This window comes from Anopheles gambiae, chromosome 2, assembly GCF_943734735.2.
Source record: "Anopheles gambiae chromosome 2, idAnoGambNW_F1_1, whole genome shotgun sequence".
Taxonomy (NCBI): Eukaryota; Metazoa; Arthropoda; class Insecta; order Diptera; family Culicidae; genus Anopheles; species Anopheles gambiae.
The window spans coordinates 92,467,592-92,488,220 of NC_064601.1; the positions used below are offsets into that span (position 1 = coordinate 92,467,592).

General features: G+C 46.5%; 1 protein-coding gene across 1 annotated transcript; it reads left to right on the forward strand.

The window, feature by feature from the left end:
- Window positions 1-4,320: 4,320 nt before the first annotated feature.
- LOC1276572 (G protein alpha i subunit) lies at window positions 4,321-20,351 on the forward strand. The gene is made up of 5 exons (XM_315935.5): window positions 4,321-6,044; window positions 18,445-18,916; window positions 18,984-19,078; window positions 19,164-19,352; window positions 19,436-20,351. Exons 1-5 carry the CDS (start codon window positions 5,930-5,932, stop codon window positions 19,624-19,626), a joined length of 1,062 nt encoding a protein of 353 aa, XP_315935.4. The 5' UTR covers window positions 4,321-5,929; the 3' UTR covers window positions 19,627-20,351.
- Window positions 20,352-20,629: the final 278 nt, after the last annotated feature.

Consider the following 20,629-nt stretch of genomic DNA (forward strand, 5'->3'; position numbering starts at 1 on the left):
CCCGACTGGCACAAAAACACACACGCACACACACCCGGGACGACGTGCAATAGCACAATCGATAGAGTCTTAATCGCTCCGGTCTTTGCTCTATTTCTGCGACCTCCAGGTTCAGACACTTCCCACCCGCCGGGATGTGGGTAGATTTATGCTGACGTGTCTGTAACGAATCGAGCTGCACAGGACGCCAAGTACGTACGTACGTTTCCTGCCGAGCCGACATTGAATTGCGCTATAGGTTGGTAAACGCTCTCCACCGAGACAACGATTATTAGTACTGGTGGCGACCAGCTTCTTTCGATCCAATATTGCTAATTTTGAAACAATCGTCAGCGTGCGGGATCACTTGCACCGACCACCCGCATTCCGCTGGATGTGAGTGCTGAGTTTAGTTTTTCTCCTGACGCGGACAACATTTCAAACTCGCCCTCACCCGCCGTGAAAGACGATCTCGTTTTGGCGGCTGTCAAACGATGATCTCTCCGAGCGCCTCAGTCGGTCGGTCAAAGATGAAAGGATCGTCGCATGAAAGCCGTCAATATTCTCACATGTTGCGTGTGCGCGTCTCATGCGGCAAATGGATTGAAATGGATGGATGGATGGATGGATCTTGGACGGCACAGACACCGGCACCGGCACGCACGTATATTGCGCGATCCGTCGGTCTGGAAGGACTTCCAAAAAAGAAGGGGCAATCGGCTTAGCTCTGGCATGGTGGTGCCATTACTATTTTTTCCCTTCGGGATGGTTGGGAAAGGAGAACGTAACATTTGAATGTCAGATTTTCCTCACCGTCCATCCTAAACCGTTTCGAACTATTTCAATCCTATAAGTTTGAGGAAAGACGAGATGCTGCGAGCGAGTTAAGAGGTAAGGCGAAGGGTAAATGAGCCGGATTATTTATTTGTACAAAACTCACGCCGTTTTTCCTGAACAGGCGCCACGTGATCGAGTTTTTCGTTGTTGTTGTTGTTGTTGTTTCCGTGAAGCTTTCTTTCAGCTCTTGCGCACATTCTAACCACACATCGTGCGTGCTCAGACGATCGATCTGAATGAGTTTTCCTTCTCTAAATGTGTTCTGAAGATTTCAAGCCTTTGCGGGTAATGGATCAATCTTCATCAATCTTCTCCAGGCGCCATGTCTGCAGTATCGATTTAAAGAACGATGCTGCAATACGCTTTTAAGAAGAAGTGGGAGCAGAAAAAAAGCTTGACTTCGAAGCGCAAAAACCAACCTCAAACCTCCTTCTTGAACCTCCATCATCCCTCAGCGGGATGATGTTGTGACGGAAAGCGTTCTGCTCCCATTGACTAATTACCATTTATTATCTGCTTGACTTGACGACACGACTTCTGTCCAGTCGCAAGCTGACCACCCAACCAGTACCGCACCCGGACCGCACATTCAAGCGCACCGGCGACATCAAGTGGACCAAACACGGGCACGGTCTGTCCCCGTTCCCAACCATTCCCAAGTGCAGTGACAAGTGCACAAACCGATCTGTGGTGCCGAACAGATGGACCGAAAGCAAAGATCGATTACACATGGCGTACTACGGGACGGGAGGCGACACACTCAGGGACTTTCGAGGGCCTGCAAAACACCCGACACACCATGTGACAAATTGACGCCAACCTATTTGTGGTGTGGGCCTGATTTTGCCACCAACTGAGGCTTAGAGACGACGAACTGGTCCGAATTAGGTCGGTTGGCGCCCGGTCGATGGAAAGCCTTTTTTTTTGGGTTCTTCGGTAAGAAAAGTGTAATGTGTGCATTCGAAGATCACTTCATGGGGATGTTGAATGTTAATATTTGTATGATATTGAATTGGAGAAGTTGAAATGCTCAATGTTGAATTCTGGATGTTTAAACTGTCTTTGAACAAAGATCGTGGTTTGACAAGTTTGTTGTAGAAAATCTGATCACGATCTTAAACTTTTTTTGAGTAATTAACATTCAAGCTGTTTTTAACATATTTAACAACAGGCACCGACCATTCGATCGATAGAATCGGCCTTTCTGTGTGTAATCTGAACTGGTGTACCATCAACCCATCCTCCGGTACCTTTCTTCTTCGTTGCAGCGGAACATTTCAACAATGATTGGACCAGGAAGGACCCAGGACGGCCGGGAGGAAACCCGGGTTCGGGCAATAAAACATGATCAAGAAGCCGTGTGTTCCGCAGAGACACACCGAATGGCCTTCCGAAAAAGGCCACCGAGAAATGAACCTTAACAAAAAAAAAAGCTAAAATAAAACGCACGCACACAGAGTCCCCGCCATGCAGCCGTGAGTAACATGTGTTTTGCTTCATGTTTCCTCGCTCCTCCGAGCCGGACTTGGGCATCGTAATTTTTTGTTGTTTACATCTAACCCTGCCATACCAAAAGTACAACCGCGTGAAGTTTCGAAGGCCATCATCCGAGCCCGCCCGATCGATTGACGGATGTGAATGCATTTTTGTGGCCCGTGCACAGGTTTTGTTGGGTCTGTGAGCTACCGAAGTAGCTCAAGTGGAAGGAGGTAGTGTAGTGAAGCTTAGGATTTCCACACACACAAAAATACGAGGATGTACATACATTGTCAAGTGATTCTTCACGCTGATAAGGGAATGGCATGGAAGGCATCAATTCGTACCGGGAGCATAGTCCTCCCGGTTGAGGTTATGAGTTACGGGAGGATCACGTCCTCATGTGCAGCCATTTAGTGTAAATATTTACACTACAGCCTAACCGTGCACGTGGAGTCCCGAACCTTAGCCACTGGGTTCGGGCGCATCTCGATCGATTTCTGGATCGGTGTGCCGGAGGGTTTGCGTAGCGTTCGACGGTGCGCCTGTGGTTTCCGGGGTTACAGTAGGCGCTGGTGAGCACAGAATAGATGGGAAACCGCTTAAGGAAGGCTCCAGTCTGGAGAAGGTGAAGATTGATTTATAAAAAAACAGCTTCTGACGCTTGGCGTGGCGTGAGGATCGATGCACAAATTTCCATTTGCTGCCATTCCCATGACAGGCTGCATTCGATGCATCACGCGATATGCTTTCCCGAGCTCACGAAAAATGGCGACCAAGCCAACATAAGAACCATACACTCGCCACCAAAACATGATACAACTCCATAAGGTTGACCACTTTTGTTGTTTTTTCAACAAATCGAGAAGGATCAACATTTTGATTATTTGCTTTTTCCGCTCTCCCGTTTTTGCCTCGGACGCCATCGGCCCGCCGTGCGTCCCACGATCGCGTGCGTACGATCGATCGGAGTGTTTATTTTCACTGCACTGTGCGATACAATCATCTGTGGCCGTATCGAGCGATGCGTTGCAGTGCGTTGGTCAACAAAAATTCGTTGGCTAGACCTCCCTGTCCCACGTCCCGCCTCCATCCGAACACTGTAGCCGCGTTTTGTCGAAACAATAAATAATGCGCATTCGTTGCATCGTACGCAAATGCGGGCCTGCATTTTTTTATTGTTATTATTTTATGCAGCGTTTAATGCCCGCGTCGCATGATGCAGCTCAACATGGGATAATAAAAAATGCAACCAAACGAAAAAAGAAGGAGGTAAACTGCCCCTTAAAAGCTGGTAAGAGCGGGATGAAGATAGGTTTTGTGGATGGTCGAAAGCTGCTGCTTCACTGACATATGGTAGAAGGGTGACCAACCCGGAAAGTGTGCCCTTACGACCGTTAGATAAATGTTGAGCTAGTTCTATACAAAAAAATAAATAAACGAACCTCAAACATTATCCATTCATTGCTGATGTCTTCATTTTCCTAGAGGTCGACATTTTTCCAGGAAAATTGTTCTTTGACAATGGACATTGATACGCTCTTTTCTAAAAGAAACTACCCATGGTTGCATTTAATTTTATAAAATCTCACTCATATTATGCTTTTGTCATTCTTTTATATTCGCAAATGATTAATTACGTGTCGTTTACAGCGAGTTTATGTTCGCTCACGCATATAATGTGGAAAACGACCAATTCAAACACAATCGAATAGGCGCGCCACTAGCGGGCGCTAGCCGAACTCAGCATTCAAATTTATCCGGAACGTTTCAACAGTTTAGTCTCTTCTAAAAACTTATTCATAAGCATATTTTGAATGATAGCACACTGAACAACCTTTTTGATGATTTACAAAATATGTTTTCACATCATTCTACTTTTTTTACTAACGCATAAAATACTTAAACAATTTAAAAAAAAGCTGCCGTTAACGATCAAATCAAGCAGTCGCACATCATTTTCACCGGGGCACCAGTTGCAACTGACAGTTCGCGCTCGTGCCGAAGCTTTCCGAACTTTGACACAGTCCACGGACCGCTGCTGCAGCCGTATTTCCAATCCAACCGATGTGCGTGCAGCGTGTGTTTCATCGAGCCGCGTCCATTCGTCTGTCGCCAGCAAAACGGGAAATTGCCGTGCCGTGCCGGAAACTAAATTTCCGTGTCACTGAAACCCCCAAGAGCAGAAAAGAAGAAACGAAAAGCATTTTAAAAATCGGGGTTTACTGCTTTGCGAGGGCTACCAAAGCACAAAGCAGCCTCGTTAGGGTCCGAGAAATTGTGTTCCGTCCAGTGACGCGCTTCGGATTGTTGTGTGAGTGATTCAACGCTTCTCGCCCAAAACGCATCTTAATTCGCTGTACAACGTAGAAAAGTGTATTGGCTCGCCTTTTTTGGTGGCCCGGAAAGCAGTGGTGAAGCGGTGGCATTTTGGGTTGCCCAAAACGAAACTAACCGCCCGGGAAGCGCCCTTGTGCGTACGTGCGTGTGCGTGTGTGTGTGAGTGTGTGCGGAAGTGATACACTTTCGCGGAATTCAAGCCCATAGGAACGACGCCCAACCGTCCGATCCGCTGAGGGTGCCGCAGAGCGCCGCGTCGTTATCTGGCATTCCTCCAGGCAGAAGTTGGTGGCGGCGGCGGTGGCGGTGGTGCACGCGTACGGTGTGTGTGAGTGAGTGTGTGTGTTTGGTGTGTGCAACAAGTGGCCGGAAGGAGAAGGAGAGCGTCTATCAATTGCAGACGGTGTGGTGTGTGCATCGGTGTCTGCTATTAGTGTGGTTAATTTTCGCACCGATTTTCGTGCCAATAATTTTCTCGATACACACCCGGTAGTGGTGACCTGTGTAGAAGCCACGGTGTGCGGTCGAAAAGCAGGCTGCGAAAGAAAGTGCTTAATTGTCGGGTCTCTTGGTCTCAGCGTCATCGTCCGTCCGAAAACGTTGCGACCCCGTGTGATCAAGCGCGGTCGAAAGAAGGAGGAAAAGGAGCGGGCTCGAGCGGAAAGTAAAGAAAGAAAAAAAAGTGAAATCATCACATCTTGTGCGGGTGGATGCGAGAGAGCGTGTGTTTGAGACACCCAAAGAAGGGAAAACGGTGGGAGCCTCGGTGTGTAATGTGCAGCAGCAAGGGGCAGTAGTCGCGGCGTTGGATGAATTTTCGAGAGCAAATTCCGTCGTTTCGGCGCTGATCCAACAGCAGAGAAAAGCAACAAACAAAACAAAAAATATCAAACGCATGAAAAACGGAGCTCTCCCCACGCCCGCCCCACAAAGTGAAGTGAAAAACGCCAGTGAAGTGGTGGTGCAACATAGCAGAAGAAGTGGCAGCAGTAACGAAAAAGAAGCAGCAGTAGGAAAACACACCCCCCTCGGTTTCCGTGTGTAACCAAGGAAAAAAAAGCCGCCTATTGTGGAAAAAGCAAAGAGTGTGAGCAAGCGGGAGAGCGAGATAGTGCGAACGACAGCACTGTAGAGAAAGAGAGCGACAGAGAGGTAGCGAAAAAAAACCGTCATACCAACTGAGATCGTAGTGTGTGCGTGCCGTTGGTGTTGGTGTGGCGAGACGCGCGCGGCTTCTTCGTGTGTGTGTGTGCGTGCTTTTTGTTGTTTTTTCGATTTCTGTTGAAATCAAATCAAAATGGGTTGTGCAGTGAGTAGAGATAAGGAAGCCATCGAGCGGTCGAAAAACATTGACCGTGCCCTACGTGCCGACGGAGAGCGGGCGGCCAGCGAGGTGAAGCTGCTGCTGCTAGGTAAATGTCAACCCCAAGCAGGTCCTGCCCTGGTGGAATCCCTTCACTCCGGGCGAGGCTTTGCGGGGCATATCCGTTTTTCGTTTCTTTTTTTCATCCTCAAAATTCGACAAGCAATATTCACTCAATTTTAGAAAAGCTGTTTTTTAAGCCACCATCTACCAAAGCTCGTCATAGATTCCCAAACACTGTACAGGGGAAAAAGGGTTTCCAAAAGGATTCCAAACAACTCCACCAGCGACCGAATCGGCAACATATGAGCGCTTGAAGCAAGCAGAAAGAGAGAGGGAGAGAGAAGAAGACGGTTTGCCTTCTCCCGAACAATAAACGCACGCAGCGAGCGATACGCACACAGAGACAAACGAGAGCCACACGCAATCACACGCCCGTAAAACGCGCAACCCAAGAGAGATGCTCTGGAACTTTTCCCCCAACCATATTATGTTCTACGGCAAAAAAGCATCATCGGGACGCGTACGGCGCTTGATGTGTGCGTGTGTCTGTGTTTGTGTTTGTGTGTGCGTGTAACGGCCGGTGGCAACCCCTGTATGCCTGGGAGTCGATCGCGCACACACCACCAATACCATCAACCCTCTCCATCGCCATCCAAGTATGCATGATGCATGCTTTCGGTGACGGTGGGCTTTTGGGCTTTCCGTTGCTGTGCTATGGCCCCGCTTACGGGGAAGGGAAAATGTGCCACCTTCTTCTACACTGCTGCGTGCGGAAGCACACGCTTCTCTGTATGTGCGTGCGAAGAAGAAGTAGAAGAATCAAAAAGGGTGCTTTTTTATTGTGTACGCCACCACCATCGCCGGCTGTTGCTGCTGCTGCGGATGTGTGTCGAAAGCGCCCGATGGTCGGTCATCAGCGAGCTTCATCCCACGGATTGTGTCTTTGCTTCCATCTTTCCGTCGCGCGTCCCCGACCCACTGGTGCCAGCCAAGCAGAGGAAACTTTTGTCTGTCTCTATGCATACTACAGCCACTTCTCTTTGATGATGGTTAAAGTTGCACTCCGGCTTCGGCAAAACATCAGCATCCTCCTCCGGTGCGAGCGGTGCTGGTGATCTGATCCCCGGGGAGCCCGTCGAAGGTTAAAAGAGCGAGAATTTGTTAACGAACGCGCGCGCAAAACGAGAACACTACCCAACCTTCCCCCCGCGCGCATCTGCACACCAGTTTTGATGGATCCAATTTCCAACACACAAGAGCGCTCTCTCCCCCGCACACACTTGAATGGAGTGGAAGTTTTGCAATAATCGGTTATTTTTATACACTTTGGCCTCCTGTATCTCTCTCTTTGTCCTTTTGACGGAGTATGGCTGGAAATGTAAATACAATTCTCGAATGGTGTTCGCGCCGACATTGGTTTTGGCCATAGTATCGGCATTGTGGTACAAAAAAACTCCGTAATATGAGAATATAGGTGATTATATATTAATGATTTTTTACGAAATATTACAGAATAACAGGGATCTTTTTCGACGCTTAACAGTAAATGAAAAACTCACGATTCTTTTTTCGAGTATTGATCCTGGGTTGGGCCCGGCGTATTACACGCACAACGATAGCGCTGCCGACTGTACTACGATTGCATACCGTTGCTTTGGTGTTGAAACTCGATACGATTATAATTGGCACTTTACTAATTCGGACGCAAATTTGCATCAGACGCCAATCAAAAGAATCTACCGAGTTAAATGAACGCCTAAGGCGACCAACATATTGCCATAAAGAAAAAAATGGGTCTCTAACTCCATCGAATACAATGAAATTCCATGATTGTGCCCAGAAAAAATGTTTGAATTTAAAATTTAATTATAATTACTGACATAATCAAAAATAGAAACAAATCTTGGATTCATTGGTTAACTCAAACCATTACAGTTACTAGCATGTGGAGGGCTTAACCTTCATGAGCTTTAAACGAACCCACGGCACAATGGAATATTTTAAAATAATTATAAATATTAAACCGTGATCATGATTGCTCTGCTGAGCTGCGAGTTGCCACAGACCAACACCAGATAGCAATCATTACCCATTTGATCGTTCCCATTTCGCTCAATGGATCGAAAAACGATCAACTAAAAAAAAAGCTGCCCGCTCAACATAAATCGCCATAAAACACCCTTCAATCCCTTCACCGCCAGCCCAGACACACATTTACACAAACATTGCGTCCATCAGCAAAGATCTTTAGCGTGTGTGGTGGCGGTGATGCAGGAGGGCGTGCGCTTATACCTTTCCCATTTCCCTCCGAACGGAACGGGGCACACACAGCCAGACAGTGTTTACATTTGCCCGGTTTTTCCATGGACGGAAATAGCTGCCGTTAGTGTCTCGATCGTAAAAAATGGGGGAAAAAAGATGCGCTCGTTACAAATTCATTATTAAATGCAATGCACAGCGAGAACTTGTACACATATATATGCACTGTTCCGCTCGTGTGTATGTGCGTCTCTAGGGTCTTGTAACATCTTGATGCCAAATGCCATCTTTGCCTCCGTCACCGAGGTCACTGAGGCAAAAGCGATGATGCGCTGATGGTATCGATTGAGGGCGACTCCGAGTAACGTCTTCCCCCTGGTTCCCCTGTTCGGAGAAAAGTGCATTTGTTGCCGTGTTTGTTGCTATGCTCCGCTGGCACCCAACATCCGGTCAAACAATCGGTTCGATTATGCGCCCAGAAATGGCGAGAAGATCATCTCGGCCCGCGCTCGGCGAAGATGATCACCAGCAGCAGCAGCACACACAGTGGCGATGATGATGATCATCACACATTCACACTATGTGGCTGTGTGTATGTGTGTGCTGCGGCCGGTTTTGAAGAGGCTGTGGGTGGGGGATGATGAATGGTACCGATAAACCGGTGGCCACAAATTCCCGGCATCGCGTGTGAGTAATGAAGCGGCGGAAAGCGAAAAAAAGGAATATGGGATTCTTTCTTCTACTCTCGGTTCCTATTGTAGATAATGGGGTGCGCAGAAGGTAACATAACAAAAAATCCCCTAAGAGGAGCATATATTGGTATATTAAACATGGAAGACACAGCTCAACACAGGCGGGAGTGAAAACCCTGACAACAAACACACACAGGGATAACGAACCCGGCGGCGGGGGCGGCGCGGTATAAATCGACTGTAATTCGCGTGGGCTACAAATCACCCCAAATGAATAACGTCCATTCTTTGCCCTGCTGTGTGTGTGTGCACTCGTGTGGGTTTTTTTTTTGTAACCACCACCAGAAAAGGGAAACAAACATGAATGCTTCCTGCAAAGATGAAAGATGCAAGAAGTATTGTACACTGTTTTTTGAACTGCAGAGGCGGAACCAACATCATCAACACACGTACACACGTACCATGTGCTCTCAGTGGTGAAGCGTCTTTAATCTATACCGAGAAGCGCATATTGGCGGCCCTGCGAGGTCACAAAAACTAACGCCCAAACCGTCGAAAAAAGTCGCCCAAGAATCAAGAAGCAATCACGACGGGCAACCACCAGGGGTGAGAACCAATCGAGACGAGACGATCACACGACGATCGCAAGAGATTGATTGGTCATTAGCGAAGTTGATGCGAGACCGAGAGAGAGAGAGATAGAGAAAGTGGTGAACGGAACAGGGAAACCGATTGGCCTTTAATTGTCTATGGCAAGCCGGACTGGGGTGAAAAAAAAACCTCTCCCTCGAGAGATACAGCAAACTCAAAAGAGAAGAGCATGGTGTGGTGTGGTTCCGGTATGGAAAGATCAACATTAATCGTAACCCCTCCTGCGCTTCTTCGCCCTCCTCGCCCTTGCACACCCTCAACCATTTCATTTTATTTGGTTTCGCAAATTTCGCACTCGAAAAGCGCATCTTTTCTAATCACCATTGGTGGGTGGAATGGAATGGAGCGACCAGCAGCAAAAAAAAGGAACCTGCCAATCCGCTGTTGTGTGGAAAAGATGGGTCTATTTTCGTACCGACGTCGTCCATCCGTCAGCTCGGATAATTCGGAAAGATCGGTGGCCAAAAGAGTTTGCTGGGGAAGGAGGAGAAGGTACGCCCGCGTTCGGTTAGTTGATGGTCTGTTGATCGAATTGCATTTCAATGAAGTTTTTTTTTGTATTTTTGCTACAATTAATTTTGCACATTGCGAAAGAAAGGTAGCCGTCGTCGTCGTTTCGTTCATTGGTTCAGTCTTTGGTGAAAGTGCTGAGAGCTCGTGGGTGCAGTTAGCATTAATTTTTTGTTTTAACGATCAATTTGTTTTATTTTCATTTGTTGCGGAATAAATATGCCCAGGTCAGAGAGAAGAGAGATGAGTGATTTGGAAGTAAGTTATTAGATATTTATTAAGCCCGTTGGCGGCTGCTTTGATTTTGATTTCGTGCATTAACAACAACAACTTCGAATTAGAATCGATCGCACGTCCTTCGTTGCAGTAGATAAATCACTTGACACAACACCATCTGATGATCTTGTCATTGCAGAGTTATTTCGCCAATATAACTGTAGATACCGAGAGCTTTGGTTCATCATTCAACAACCAAAGTAATGCTCTAAGATGAAAATCCTTCTATAAACTAATACTAAAAATTACATTGATGAAAACTAAAACACCAAAAATATTAATACAAAAGACTACGGAAAAGCGGAAAAATGGTTCTAAAATTATATTCTATACCAATGCCATTGCTTTCGTTAAAAAGAACGGAAGCATTTTCCAAAACACAAGTGAGTGTTGTCGTTTTAAGACCAAAAATGGTCCTTAACAAACACTTCAATCCTTCGCTGGGGTTATTCCCACTAATTATGTGACAATACACTGCATAAGAGCTGCTCTAGTCCCCGACTGTTCCTTCGCCCTTTCCGTGTGCTTGTAAGCCAAAGCGTTGTACGTGTTTGTTTGCTTTACGCAGCTAATTACCGCCGATGAGTCGTCTTCGAGTGTGGCGCCTCTAGAACACAAGTGTACGGACACTACTACTCCTACAACTACTGGTACTACGCTCACGTTTACACTGAGCGGCGCCCTCGCTTCCTGTTGCGATGAGTCAGCTTCCAAAGATGTAACCCGCCCGCGCGGGCCAGTAGATCGGGTCCCCGGCCTCTTTACAACACAGAAGCAAATAGAAGCAGTGTAAAAAGTGCAACCACACACACACAAACACACTCTCTCTGTAAAGTCCCCGGGGTCATCGTGAAACGAGCAGCAGCAGCAGCAGCCTGCTGCCTACTGTCCGTGTTGTGTTTGCTTAACCAATTGTTAGGCAAATAAAGAGGAAAAATTCATTCATACACACACTCACCCTCTGGGTCGTCGGGGATGCTCGCTCGTTCATTCAACAAAACGACGGCTTCTTTTAGCAATGTTGATGAGTCGGAGTTTGTTGAAGTGAGCGGAAGAGCAGGGGATGATGGTGGGGGGTGCCTGTTTGTGACACCCTTGTCGTAATTTGTGGGCTCAATTAGCAGCAGCCGCATGACTAATTCAGCAAGCAAAGCCGCGTGTGTCTGTCCAAGAAGACGGGGGAGGGAGTGTGTGTTTGATATGTGTGGAATTTCGCTGGCGAAAAAAAAAAGACAAACGCGGACGTGGTATATGAACATGATTTCTTATCTGGCAGGCAAATTAAGGAGCGTGCTGGAATGTCAATCGTCGTGTGGTGGTGGTTGTGGTGCGGTCATTTGTGGATGAGGAGATGGTTGTTCTGGTGAAACATCACTCTCTTGTGCATTATTGTTAAGCTCAACGACCTCTCCTCACTGAGATTTGGATAGGCAAGAGGAAGGCCATCAAAGGACGACCAGAGAAACCCTGTCCTTTTGATTAACCAGTGAAACGTTTAACGGAAAACGATCACATTGAACGATCAAACTGCAAACCTTGAAAGCTCAAGGTTTTGTAAATATATCCCCCCCTCATACAGCACAATAATGAACCTGCTGGTCGCCGATAGCAAATCGTGCATAAACAATCGTGTTATTGCAGTAAAAAAACAGAAAAACAAATGACAAACATTGTTTTTACCCCTAGGAAGGGAAGGAACAGCGTGTAAAGCATTTAATTTTTCCAACTGTGCTTCGGGGGTTAGAAGTACTATGGATAGGGAGACGGAGCTAGTTAGTGGCAAGGGAGGGTGTGAGAAGGCACTTTGTCACATCGCATTCAATGACATCACCGCCACTGTCGCGTCAGCAGCGCATTGGGAATGCGGCGAACGGGGTCCGATAATCGTATCAATTCATGACTTCATGACCAACACACACACTGCCAGGGCCAGGGGCGGCCTCTGGCTGTGTCGGTTCTTCCTTTCGAGCTTCGGGCGTACTATGTGGAGAGTGCATTCTTTGAGTGGTCTGAAGCACTCTGAATGAGCTAAGATTGTGTGTCATAGAGAAGAGAATGACTTGGAGCAGCAAAATCCATTCTAACAATTGGGTTTAAAACAAATTATTGAGCATTGCTTTCGAACATTATATTTCATAATAAATCGCTTGGATTCGTTTTCCAAAATGAATGAGGCACAAACAGCGCAAAACTGTTCTGCTTGTGTTGCCTTTTTGGAGTGTATAAAAAGCCAACGAAATCCACGAGCAAGAAGAACGTTATCGGCACAAGAGGGCAGCGCGATTGTTGAGTTGTTGTTACTGCTGCTGCTGCTGCTCAAATGAGTGTTGGAAGTACATTTTATTACCTAGACAAACCAAATGAACTTCCTTTGGCGATTGCCGCCGTCGTCGCCGTCTTTGTGATTCATTCTCAAAAAAAAGGGGAAGGATGGTGAAGTGCAAAGGGACTTGGTGGGAATCTACCCAGCAGAATTACCTTTTTATGGCCACCTTAACCAATGTGTTGCGCGTACAATTGCAAAAAGCTTTTGCTATTCGTTTCTGATCGTTAATGTTATGCTTATGTTTGTTAGACAGTTTTGTTCGATTGCAGTCATTTGAAGCCTATTTTCATTCAATTTACCTTACTAAGCTGTAATTTATTTTGCTGCCACAGACGTATTGCACGTGGTAGATGCGCAAAGTGCGTGACCAATGGAAATTGTGCGAGCCACAAAAACCCAACCTAATGTTGATGCCCCCCTGCTGTGCTGTGTTGCTCGTCAATTCAGTGGAGAGTTGGGAATGGTCGGCCGGCCCATCAATATTACTTAATGCTCCCATTTCCCCGTTCAGTCCGTTTTTCCTTCACCGGCTCCGCAATAGAGATAGAAGGGAGAAAAAAATCGTCCAAAAACACACACACATTTTGCAAATGAAAGGCCAGCGACAGTACACACACGTGTGAGTTGAGTTGAAGTGATGTGCTCTCTGAAGCGCACCCACGACTTCGATCCGACTTCAACTATTGTTAGTCCGATTCCGACACCGGCAAAATGGAACCACTAGATCTGTCCGGAACCTTCCGGAGTCCTTCGGAGTCGTCCGGAGTCGTTCGGAGTCGTCTGAAGTCGTCCGGAGTCGTCCGGAGTCGTTCGGAGTCGTCTGGAGTCGTTCGGAGTCGGAGTCGTCCGGAGTCGTTCAGAGTCGTCCGGAGTCGTTCGGAGTCGTTCGGAGTTGTCCGAAGTCGTCGGAGTCGTCCGAAGTCATCCGGAGTCGTTCGGAGTCGTCCGAAGTCGTCCGGAGTTGTTCGGAGTCGTCCGGAGTCATCCGGAGTCGTCCAGAGTCGACCGGAATCGGAGTTGGTCAGAGTCAACCGTAGCATTTGTGCTTGTGATCAGACTTTTCCTTTAGTTGTGTCTTTCGCTTTACGCGTGCACTTCTTATACAGGCCTTTGTTTCGAAGGTTGACCTCGGCCGACTCCAGACGACTCCAGACGACTCCGAACGACTTCGAACGACTCGGAACGACTTCGAACGATTCCGGACGACTCCGAACGACTCCGGACGACTCCGAACGACTTCGAACGATTCCGGACGACTCCGAACGACTCCGGACGACTCCGGACGACTCCGAACGACTCCGACTCTGAACGACTCCGAACGACTCCGGACGACTCCGAACGACTCCGACTCCGAACGACTCCGATTCCGAACAACTCCGACTCCGAACGACTCCGACTCCGAAGATTCCGAACGACTCCGGACGACTCCGAACGACTCCGGACGACTCCGAACGACTCCGAACGACTCCGGACGACTCCGGATGACTTCAAAAGATTCCGAACGACTCCAGGCGACTCCGAACGACTCCGGACGACTCCGGACGACTCCGGGCGATTCCGAACGACTCCGGATGATGCAGGGCGGACCTACCTTCCGGAGTCGGTTCCGAATTTATCAGAGTCGGTTCGGAGTCGACTCCGGATTTATGCCAACTTTACCCATCACTATTGAGTTGGTGTTGGTCATTTCATTAAGTGCATGTTTGTTTTGTTTTTTGCACTAAAACGATCGTGTTGAAAAATAGCACAACAAGAGTGTTACAGCACGATTTCGATGCGGTCGGATCATTGATGACGGATTGGTGCAATTAAATGTATAAAAAGACCCCCCCGCCCCAGGAAATGAAGGGAAAACGAAGGAGAGAGGTTGCACTGGCGTCGAGAAATCCATCCAAAGTGTGCACCATAAAACACTCTATTTAACTGTTTCCAATACAATCCGTGCCATTCGATGTGCTTCATATAGCTCTCCGTCAGGGAAAAAAGCGTTGGCCAACTCGAGGGGCACCGAGACACACAGGGATGAACGTATTATCGCATAAATAAATCATGAACTGCGCACACATACACATTGGGGCGATCATTTTGCATCCGTTGCTTTGCTGTAGAGAGAAAGAGCAAGAGCGAGAGAGACAGAAAAAAGCAACGTAAAAACACACAAGGAAGGTTGTAACTGTCATCCGCCGAGGTACGTCCGGTCCGCCGCCCCGCTCCGCGCGGGTTGATCTAGTTTTCTTCTCCCCGCCTTCCCGATCATTAGACAGCGCAATCACGCATCGCCTTGTCAACGCCTTGTCAATCTTGCAGGCAATCTTTATCGAGTTTTGTTTCGTGTTCGATATGAACTCAAGCAGGAAAGAGGAGAGGGGTAAAACGGAACAGAAAGTCGTGGATATAATAGTGGATTAATGAAACAAATCCAATAGAAGAGAAGTAAGGGGTGTTTTGGAGGGGCGATGAGAGCAGGTTAACCAACATATCCCAAACCAACCACCCGCAACATGTGTGTATGTGCCCGGTAATGTGTGCAAGACATTGGGGGAGGGGAACAAGCACACACACACACACACAACATGTCCTATCCGTCGCTCTGCAGTGGCGCACGTGTAAACAAACGCCCCAAAAATGTCTTCCATTGGAAACAGCAAACAATTTTTTTATGGTTAGCAAAAAACGAAGCAACAAAACGCCAAATCTCTTTCCTCTTTCTGCGCCTGAACACTGATTGTGTGTGTGTTGTGTGGGGTTTGATAAGGAAGGAAATCGGTTAGCGCAACAAAATTATATCGGTGGGGGAAAATATACAACGGTGTGTTGTAAGCGCAAGATAGTGGCACACGACGACGATGATGACGATGATGATGGTGATGGCGTGTGATCATGATTGGCGATATAATTTAGCAACTGTGTATCGCTGTCTTGTAGGACACACACGAGAGTGGTCGAACATCATACACACACAAGGCGACCGAACGAACGTGCGACAGCAGCATTTGATGTTCGATTATCGCTCCTGGACACGATAAATGGTCGTTTAATTTGTTAACGTTGTTTTAGTGGACGTGTAGCTTTATTGAATGCCTGTTTCACCACGAAACCGTTGTTAGAAAAGTGAAATATGGGCTGGTTTATTTCACTAGTTATTCAACACGGCCATTACAGCGGTTTTCCAGGGGTTGTTCTCATAGTTGTGAGACACTTCCTTGACTCTTTCCACTGGGAAGTGAGCTTCATATGACGAAAATTAGAATCTATGACACCCTTGATGGACGGGCCCCTTGGAAATTCCTATTGGATTTGTCCAACAAGTGTGCTATAGAGTCCAATTGTACAAACTCCAACTAAAATGTACTAAAATGTTTAAGAACATACTTCTTGTTAGTGTCTAAACAAGCAAGCAAAAGCAATTACAGATGTAAATGTCACCTTGTGTGAAGGAGTTATTTGAGATAGCTTGATTAGTAATGTGAAATTCTGGGGTTTTTAGTTATACTTCTAAAAATAGGATTATTTTCAATCAATTTTTAGACCTTTTATATATTTCTTTATTTATGCCTATTCTTATGTGCTCATTTTTCAACTGTCATTGGCATTAAATCATAGATGAAGGATTAAAATTGCTATAAAAAAGGTTAATATTTTTGGAAATTATGTGTGTATCCTTTGTCCAATTCCTTAGATGTAGAAAATTTAAGATTTTAGCCGTTTTTTATGGAAATATAATTAAAAAATTCAAAAACACCAAATTCACACTACCTCTATATGCATCTTAAATGTGCATTTAGTGTTCGAATGAACGTGATCGTGACATTTTTAGTTTTACTTTTTTTTTAATTTAATACTTGTTTTAGCGAATTGTGACATTTTATATGTCAACAGATTTATCAAACACAATATTGTACCTTCACTTTCACACTCGAACACTAATTGGATGTTGTAGAGTAGGGGTAGATGAGTTAAAATGCGTGGCAGTGAACGCAACATTTGGATTTAACTCATTAAGAAAGAGTTTTCGTCACTCCTATGACTCTTCCACGAGTAGATTTTTGTGCAGAGTTATAAACTGTTTGATCCCCAAAAGTGTCTCTCTAGTCGGATGCAACTTACTGAAAACAGTGTTAAATCATATCATTCTACAATCGAACCCAGCGCCCAAAATAAAGGCAATAAATTAATCAGCTACTGGCGTTTTGGGGACGGTCGCTCGCTCGCGCTATCACATTTGGAAGCCTCAGCCACTTCCCATTGCAGTAAAGTCCGATTAAAGATAATAATAGCATTCACCCTGCTCCCCTCTAGAGTAGCCACAGCCAGTCACAATAGGACATTTTGCGCGAATTAATGCAATTCCCAAACGGAAGAAGAAGTTGTATGCAAATTTGGGAAGGAAAAAATCGTCGCTAGAGATGGACTTTTTTGTTTCTGTCTACCACCATCTAATGGGCTGAAAAGGGCAGACTTTTTAATTCCCCTCACGTGCCCAATTATCCGCCAACACTGCTGCGTCTGTTCGCGCTTGACTATGTTGAACATTAAAAGCAGTCAAAAAGCGTCAAGAGTACTGTGTGTCGCTGCCCCTGCTTTCGGTCGATCGAGCGCGAGAGGAAGTAGTGCACACACAAAAAATGGCCAACACTTAACGAGAACTTTCAGTGACGAAGTTTTTGCGACCAGAGTACGAGAGAGCAGTGAAGGCAATAAATCTTTTACTCTGTGCTAAGAAATCCTTATTTCACCACACACACATGAGATTATCAACTTTCTTATCAAAAGTGTGTGCCCGATCGGATCGGAGCTGTTTGTTTGGACGGGCGTGGTTTTGAATATATAAACTTCCTATTGTAGCGATACATTAACCACATTAATTACTGTGCTGCATTGAAGTCTAATCGTGTCCTATATGTCGCAGTTTTGTCTTAATTAATCAAAAAAAAGGAAATGCTGTTCTTATTTGTTACTTTCTTTGAGTTGGCCATTTCGGGAAGTGGCAGCTCATTGGGGAGTAGAAAAAAAGTATATTCTACTGAAGGTCTTTTGTCCGAACTTCACTTTCTTCTATTCGTCTTGTATACGAAAGTCTCAAAAAAGCTTATCAGGTTGTGTCAATCAAACCCCTGGCTGGCTTCATATTCGTTTTGTATGATTGTGAACAGCGCAAAATGTGCGTTGCATCATGTCGGGAGACTAACAGACAGACAGCAATACTTCTAGTTCCCCCCCCCCCCCCCCCCCCCCCCCTGTGTTCCCGTCCTTGGACATCACTTGGACCATGGCGAGCAGTCAATTGTTACTTGGCTCTATCGTGCACCAAAGATCACCACCCTCTCTCTCTATCTCTCTCTCTCTTTGTTTAACTTCACGTTGAATTTCTTGATTTACTTTACCGACGACGAAAGGCGTGAATCATCAGATTCTTGTCAATAGTCCGATCTACACGGGGGTGGGGCTGCCCCTGCTGCCAATCTTACAAGATTGACCACGGTGACCCAACCCCGCCCGACTAGAGATCAAATTCATTTACTCCTCTCTGCCATTTACCGAGCGACAGCGGTGGACGGTGTTGTCTGCTGCTCTCGACTTCAATTAGTCCCATTCTTTGTTTTTCTATGCTAGATATTTTGAGGATCGATTTTGAAGAAACAGAAATGTATGAAAACTCACTTTCTCTCACTCAAAAATGCCTTACTAATGCTTTGTTTCCTCCTTTCCTTCTCAAACACACACACACATAGGTGCGGGCGAATCGGGCAAATCGACCATCGTAAAACAGATGAAGATCATCCACGAGACGGGCTACTCACAGGAGGAGTGCGAACAGTACCGGCCGGTCGTGTACAGCAACACCATACAGAGCCTGATGGCGATCATCCGGGCGATGGGCCAGCTGCGGATCGACTTTGCCGACCCGAGCAAAACGGACATTGCGCGCCAGTTCTTCACGTACGCGTCGGCCACCGAGGAGGGCGAGCTGACGCCCGAGCTCGTCGCGCTGATGAAGAAGCTGTGGACGGACCCGGGCGTGCAGCAGTGCTTTGCGCGTTCGCGCGAGTATCAGCTCAACGATTCGGCCGCCTACTATCTGAACTCGCTCGATCGCATCTCGCAGCCGGCGTACATCCCGACGCAGCAGGACGTGCTGCGGACGCGCGTCAAGACGACCGGCATCGTCGAGACGCACTTTAGCTTTAAGTCGATACATTTCAAGTAAGTGTGTGCGGGTTTATTGGAAGATAGTGCAGAGTTAAATAAGCAAATTAATTTCCCTTTTTAGAATGTTTGATGTCGGCGGTCAGCGATCGGAGCGAAAGAAGTGGATACACTGCTTCGAAGGTGTCACGGCCATCATCTTCTGTGTCGCACTCTCGGGTAGGTGTCTTTGCCGTTCCTCACCATTGCCGTATTTATTAATTCATTCCTTTTCTGTCCTTTCCTGGATGGTTTTGTTTTGCAGGATACGATCTAGTGCTGGCCGAGGACGAGGAAATGAATCGCATGATCGAATCGATGAAGCTGTTCGACTCGATATGCAACTCCAAGTGGTTCGTCGAAACGTCCATCATCCTGTTCCTCAACAAGAAGGATCTGTTCGAGGAGAAGATCGTCCGATCGCCGCTGACAATCTGCTTCCCAGAGTATACCGGTAAGCGCGAGCGCGAATTCAACGCGACTTACGATGCAAAACTAATCCCGCGAATCGCTTTTCTTCTTTTCTAACTGCTCCAGGTTCCAACACGTACGAGGAAGCGTCCAGCTACATCCGGATGAAGTTCGAAAACCTCAACAGACGAAAAGATCAGAAGGAAATCTACACCCACCTAACGTGCGCCACCGACACCAGCAACATTCAGTTCGTGTTCGACGCCGTCTCGGATGTGATCATCAAGAATAATCTTAAGGACTGTGGGCTGTTCTAAGCAGACGAAGGGGAGCTGCTTCTTTTGTTTGGTTTGTTTTGCAGCGTAGTACAGTGGCAGTAGTAGTAGTAGCTAGTAGCTAGTAGTAATATGGACTTGCAATGACCGGCAGCTCCTACGGTACAGAGATAGCGACGACACAGTGCCCGGACGCGTCCGGACATTGACGAAAAGGCCGACAACAAAGCAGACATTTGGCCTCTGCCTTTTGTTCGGCGTTTTTCTTTTTTACCTACTTATATCGTTAGGGAGTGCTATTATTATGTTTAGTTACACCCTACCACCCGAACCCCCAGATCGCGTCCCCGTTGCCCCGTACTTCACCCGTGGTAGTTTCACATTACATTACTTTACTACGCGCAAAAAGAAACGTTCAATAGAGCACAATCTCCTCTCTCTTTTCTGTTTTGTTCACCTGTGCCGTGTGTAATTGGTGCTTATACAGACGGAATACAGCATTAATTTGACGATTGGGGGACGCGATCGACCACACGGGCGCCTTTAGACGATAATTTAATTCATATCCATCATCCTTTGATTTGCCTTTTTCATTTCACCGTCTTCGACAGGAGTGCAGATATTCCCTCAATCAATAACCCTACTTCTTAACTCGTGTGTCTAAGCCTTTTGTATTTATCTAAGCCAAACACGCACGAGAACGGTTCTGTGTGTGTGTGTGTTTTCCATATTGTTTTAATCCTTCCGTATATTAAAAAAAAAGAAAAGAATAGGTTACTGTAGGCAAAACTAGGTTAAGGACTATGGAAGACGAAATGGAAATGGTGGGACGTTTGTAATAGAAACGTTCGTTGGGGAAATACGATTGTGTTTTTGTGGTACGCCAAGATGCTTGCAGGCGCGTACATCTTCAAAACACAGAGAAAAGGTGACATTAATTAACAATTTTTTTCTTTCACAATGAAACAGAAATGAGTCGATACGACAAGCCCAGAGAGAATTAGCTACCTTTTTTAGCTATCGATAGCGGTAATGTTTGTGCAGG

Excerpts from the sequence above, each read along its gene's own strand:
- LOC1276572 (XM_315935.5), top strand. The coding sequence starts at position 5,930 with ATGGGTTGTGCAGTGAGTAGAGATAAGGAAGCCATCGAGCGGTCGAAA. Across the intron at positions 6,045-18,444 it reads GGTGAAGCTGCTGCTGCTAG|GTGCGGGCGAATCGGGCAAA; the intron begins GTAAATGTCAAC and ends ACACACACATAG. Across the intron at positions 19,353-19,435 it reads CTGCTTCCCAGAGTATACCG|GTTCCAACACGTACGAGGAA; the intron begins GTAAGCGCGAGC and ends TAACTGCTCCAG.